This window comes from Engystomops pustulosus, chromosome 7 (genome assembly GCF_040894005.1).
Source record: "Engystomops pustulosus chromosome 7, aEngPut4.maternal, whole genome shotgun sequence".
NCBI classification, from domain to species: Eukaryota; Metazoa; Chordata; class Amphibia; order Anura; family Leptodactylidae; genus Engystomops; species Engystomops pustulosus.
The window spans coordinates 130,787,649-130,793,511 of NC_092417.1; the positions used below are offsets into that span (position 1 = coordinate 130,787,649).

The 5,863-nt window shown below is 36.6% G+C and overlaps 1 protein-coding gene across 1 annotated transcript; it reads left to right on the forward strand.

Annotated features, from left to right (window-relative positions):
- The first annotated feature begins 205 nt into the window (after positions 1–205).
- Positions 206–5,524, forward strand: LOC140070840 (chymotrypsinogen A-like). Its single transcript, XM_072117804.1, has 7 exons — positions 206–360; positions 883–986; positions 2,784–2,863; positions 3,181–3,259; positions 3,356–3,536; positions 3,640–3,773; positions 5,307–5,524. The coding sequence occupies exons 1-7, from the start codon at positions 309–311 to the stop codon at positions 5,466–5,468; spliced, it is 792 nt and encodes a 263-aa protein (XP_071973905.1). The 5' UTR covers positions 206–308; the 3' UTR covers positions 5,469–5,524.
- The last annotated feature ends 339 nt before the right edge of the window (positions 5,525–5,863 follow it).

Here is a 5,863-nt window from a genome sequence, read left to right on the forward strand (position 1 = left end):
AGAGTGACCCTTTATGTTTACTCTGGGAGCAAACTGCCACAAAAACACAATAAATAAGGCAGCAAAAGCATTTTTCCATTCTGTTATTTCATTTCATCAATAGAACATAAGAATTAATTATTAATATGATTGCATCAGACTTTGGAAAGCACATATGCTGCCTTTCTAACACCTGTTTGCAATGTCCATGTGTTAGAATTTTCTATATTTATTCAAGGTTGTCTGATAACAGAAAAGAGCTCTATTTTTCATGGTCACTTGAGGGTATATAAAATCCACAAAACCTACTCATCCTACATATTATCATCATGGCTTTTCTGTGGTTTGTGTCCTGTCTTGCCCTGCTGGGTAGTACTTATGGTAGGTACTGCTTATTTGCCCGGACTGCGCTAACCTGCGGGGGACAACTGAGCAACAATCCATACTCTGAGTATGTGCTCAGGGCAGACAACAAACAAACATAGAGAGACAGATAGACAACTAGGCAGACACTAGCGAGGTCAGAATAAACAGGTCAAATGTAAGATAGTGTTGAGGTGCCAGAAGAGTAGTCAGATAGCAAAGCAAGGGCAGGAATACACAGAAATCAAAATAGAGACAATAACATTACAAGAGCAAGGGACAAGTATAGCAGCCTCTTTGAGAGTGGAGAAGGTGTGAATAGAGTTCCTAGACATTCAAACACCTGCACACACACTAAGCTCCATTACGAAACCACCGAGCTTTCAACAGAACACACACCCAGCTCACAAAGGCACTAAAGTCTGCATGACAAGATGTCCATCACAGCCTCAAGAAGAACAAGCTCAGAACACGGCAGCAAAAACCCAGACTCAGGCCCAGAATTCTGACAATTATAATAACTATATGTTTATTCCTTAGGCTGTGGTGTGCCAAGCATCAGGCCAGTAGTTTCTGGTTATGCCAGAGTTGTGAACGGCGAGAATGCAGTTTCTGGTTCCTGGCCATGGCAGGTGTCTCTGCAGGTACGATGCAATTTTAAATTTTCAATATTACATTTTTTAGTATACTTCCTAATGTAAAAGTTATGTGTTGCAAAGTATATGCATTTATTCACTAGATACTTATTTGAATATTCTGATACTCTTTATAACTAGTTACTCGTTTCAGAAAAAATGAGTTCTGATACAAGGTGTAAAATCACTTGTAAGGCTCCATAAACATTTTGGGGCAGATTTACTTACCCGGTCCATTCGCGATCCAGCGGCGCGTTCTCTGCACTGGATTCGGGTCCGGCCGGGATTTATTAAGGTAGTACCTGCGAGGTGCACCAGGTGGCGCTGCTGCGCTGAAAAGCATCGGAACGCGCTGGAGTTCCCCGCTCGGGCTGAGTGAAGGTAAGTGCAAGCTTCGCAACAGATTTTTTGTTTTAAATGCGGCGGTTTTTCCGAATCCGTCGGGTTTTCGTTCAGGCCACGCCCCCCGATTTCCGTTGCGTGCATGCCGGCGCCGATGCGCCACAATCCGATCGCGTGCGCCAAAATCCCGGGGCAATTCAGTGGAAATCGGCGCAAATCGGAAATATTCGGGTAACACGTCGGGAAAACGCGAATCGGGCCCTTAGTAAATGACCCCCTTTGTGTCTAAAGCACTCTAACACACTTTACATACAGTATATGATAAAATAAGTTATTCAAATGTATCTTTTAAAGACTTTTATTGGCTGTGGTTGACTTCCTTTAAATGAATACTTAGCTTTCAAATTTATTTTTTTTCTTTTTTGGGACTTTTGGGTGTATTTTTGCCACTAAGCCAGGGTCTTAAAAAGTACATTGGTGTATGTGTATGTTCCAGTGTTCCTGATGTAACTTTGAAAATCAGATGTTTTCTTTGATTTTCTTTGATAGAGCAAATAAAAGACTTTTTAGTTCCAAATAAAAGGTACACAAAAAAATAAAAAAAAACTGCAAATCAGAGACAAAGAAAAAAAAAAAAGACATGCATCACAACAGAAAATTAGCTTAGCTCACTAAACTAAACAATACATACGACACATATACTGAATATGAAAGTCATATACTGAATATGACTGATATGAAAGTAAAATATGAATATTCTAGTGGTCCCTTTTGTAAAAAAAAGTGCTATTAAGCCCACTTAAAGTCCATCTAAATAATTAGGGAATATTTGTAATTGACCGATCCTAATGCTGATCATTAAATAATAGCTGACTGATCTAGGGAAAGTTGCTAAATCTTTTAATAGCTTAACTACTTACACACCTAGATAGCATGTTGTGGTATTTATTGTTAGGGAAGGACACACATAGATCTTTCTTTCTCGAATTGTACGGCTCACTGAAAACAAAATTTACAAATACCATAATAATTTGCTTTAAGAAAGATATACAAAATCTGAACCTTTATGTCCTTTGCCATACAGCCTATATTCCAAAATACATCATGATAGAACTTTTGGGAGCCTCTAAATGGATATAATTTTTCTAATGAAATACAGATGGTTTATTTATTTCTATCATACACGTATTTGCTATTAAAAAATATTTGCTTACTCATAGATTTACACACCCCTAATAGAAATGGCAGTGAAATTAAAAATAGCAGAGGAAATCATGCAGAGCAACATATTTATGTACATATTAGTGTACAGTACATCTTTTTTTTATGTTTTCCTATAAACAAGTTTTCTTTTCTGTTCCTTTGCCTCTGTCATTCCCCAGACTGAAAATAATAATCAATATCACTGTGTACTTAGTGGTAAAGCTAAACATTGTTTTGATGGGTTAAATACTATATTTACAGGACAGCACTGGATTCCACTTCTGTGGTGGCTCTCTGATCAACAGTCTGTGGGTGGTCACTGCTGCTCACTGTGGTGTCACGTAAGTAATCTCTTCTTGCTGCTATTGTGAACGGAACAATTTACGAAACATTCTTGTGGAATGAATGTGAATTTTTATAAAAATAGTTATCCTGTGTAAAAAAAAACACCCATTGTGAGAAAAAATTTATACTTATGTATATATATATATATATATATATATATATATATATATAATTTTTTTTCTCAAGTTATTGACAGTATATAATGATTTCATGAAGTATGTTTGCCAAAAGATCACTGTAATCTCCAGGTAACTCATAATTAGAAACATAAAAATCTTGCTGAAACTGCTCAAATGGATTTACTCTTTTATAGAACCTCCCACCGTGTTATTCTGGGTGAATATGACCGTTCTTCCTCTGCTGAGCCTATTCAGACTAAAACCATTTCTAGAGTAAGTGGAGACACTCATGTTCTTTGAGTTTGCTAATTTTGTCTCAAAAATTGCATCTTATAATTATTGATTTTAAGTAAGAGTTTTTTTTAACAGGTCTTCAGACACCCCAGCTACAGCTCCCTCACCATTGCAAATGATATCACTCTTCTGAAACTCACCAGTGCTGCTACTTTCAACAACCGTGTGGCTCCTGTGTGCATTGCTGCTACCAGTGATGTATTCAATGGAGGAGAGAGATGTGTCACTACCGGATGGGGCTATGTAAATGCTGCAAGTAAGTTATGTTAGGTATAAGAAATGCTTTCAGGAGTTTATATATTCTATGTATTACAATTCCACAAATGTATACAGTGTAAAAATGATATTCTGTCTTTTAGCACAAACAACTCCAAGCAAACTGCAGCAGGTGGCTCTGCCTCTATTGACTAATACTGATTGTCAGAGATACTGGGGAAGCAAAATTCAGAGCACCATGATCTGCGCTGGAGCATCTGGAGCCTCCTCCTGCATGGTATGACATTACATTTTTAAAATATAAGAGCAATAATAGAGGAGAGGGGAGTGCCAAAAGAGCATAAAGGTATGGTAGAAGTGCTGCAGGACAGGCTCAAATTTGCCATAGAAGCTTGAGACTGTTAATAAAGGTTATATGTCTATGCCATTTTTTTAAAGAGCTTGTCCACAAATAAGAAAGTGTAACAAAGTAAGTACAATCCCTAATAGTGTCAACCATATTGTACTTAACCTGTGAATGGGGCTTATTAATGCTGAGGACATCATCATGTCCCTCCAATTGGAAACATGAAAATGGTCTTCATGGATGGGCATGTGAACTGTAATAAGCACATGGCTGTCTCAACCCTTTTATGAAAACTCTCCACTAAGTTTAAACTACATTTAATGCAGCAGCCACTCTCAGATTTCTTTGCATCTATTACACAAAATGTCTCCAAACTGTGCCAGTCACTGCACTCCGTCCTAGAGGGGCCCCCTACACGCTGACTTTTGTGGTCAGAGGATGTGTTGCTCTTTTAATACCCCTTGGTTGAATGCCTGGTTGAAGATGCTGATCATCTATCTCCTGTCTATATATTTATGATATATGTGGCTAGTTATATATCTCCTATAATTTGTCTATTTCTTATCTATATAAATGTCTATCTAACCATTTATCGATCTAGCCTTTTGTCTAATTATCTATATATCCTTTGTCTCTCATATCTATCATGTATCTATGTCTGTCTATCTATCTATCTATCTATCTATCTACCAATCGATCTTCTATCTCTTATTTTCCTTTATCCATCTCTCATATCGATCTACTATCATCTAGATATCTATATATAAGCTACTTTATATTTATTAATATAAAAATATATATCATCTTTCATATTTATCTTCAATCTACCTATTGTCTATATATCTCCTAGAAAATTCTCCTACGTCATATCATACTACTGTTCGTAAACTACAACGTGTAATTATTGTGCAGGGTTAAAGGAGCCTCTTACTGACTCTGACTGTTCATAAAGTAGTTTTATTTGGGGCCTCACTTTTAGTTTTGCCCGGGGCTCCACTTTGTCTAAAACCGGCCTTGTTTAAATGTATCACTTTTGTATGGGGACAAATAGATTGTGCATTACCAAAGATCCAAAAATCAGTCTTTGTAAACAATTACTGCAGTTTACACCATTAAACTACCCGCACCCTCATACACTTGATTCAGAAATGTCCTTTCTAGCAGCAGGTAAGCTTTGCTGTATATAGCCATCAATGCAAACAATCTGGTACAAACGGTAGGGTAATACATTCCTGTTGGTAAAATAATTTGAGTCTCTTTATAAACACAACGGGCAAAGATAAAAACATTGGTGGACTTGCGTTGTGTTTGTATTCAAAGAACAAATGTAGCTGTTAAATGTAACATTGTGGGTCGAACATTAACCCTATTTTTTCTGTAAATAAAACTTTTTTAAACAATGTAAATAAAATTAATAAAACATTTCTATTCATTTACACATATTTCTTTTCTTGTAATTTTCAGGGTGACTCTGGTGGACCTCTTGTATGCCAAAGAAATGGAGCTTGGACCTTGGCTGGTATTGTATCCTGGGGAAGTTCTACTTGCTCTACATCTACTCCTGGTGTTTATGCTAGAGTTACTGCCCTCAGATCCTGGTTGGATCAGACTGTTGCTGCCAACTAAACATGTATTTATGTAACCTGTCATGTTCAATGCTAAATAAAATTAACTTGATTTAATTATAATACCCATTTCTGTCTCTATTGTATGATTATTAGTAGAACTGATAGGGCATTATTTATATTTGTCACCATTCTGTGTAACTGTATTTCACAATTTAAATTGTTAAACTGAAAACAATAGAAAGCAAGCAATCCCACAAATTATAAACTGTGATCGAGCCTGAACATTACACACTTGTGACAGTTGTTTTCAGTGAACTAAAAAAAAAACAGGTTCTAAACTGATCAGTAGAAAAAAGAACCTTTTTGAGTTCACTGACAACAACCGTTGAGAAGAATGGTTCAGTAAGGCATCAGTGAAAAATCTCTAAAGCCAGGAAGAAAAACAATCTGTAT

Bases quoted from the DNA above. Each gene is read 5' to 3' on its own strand.
- LOC140070840 (XM_072117804.1), top strand. From the start codon at position 309: ATGGCTTTTCTGTGGTTTGTGTCCTGTCTTGCCCTGCTGGGTAGTACT. The intron at 361-882 runs GTAGGTACTGCT...TTTATTCCTTAG, and splicing joins CCTGCTGGGTAGTACTTATG to GCTGTGGTGTGCCAAGCATC. The intron at 3,774-5,306 runs GTATGACATTAC...TGTAATTTTCAG, and splicing joins CTGGAGCCTCCTCCTGCATG to GGTGACTCTGGTGGACCTCT.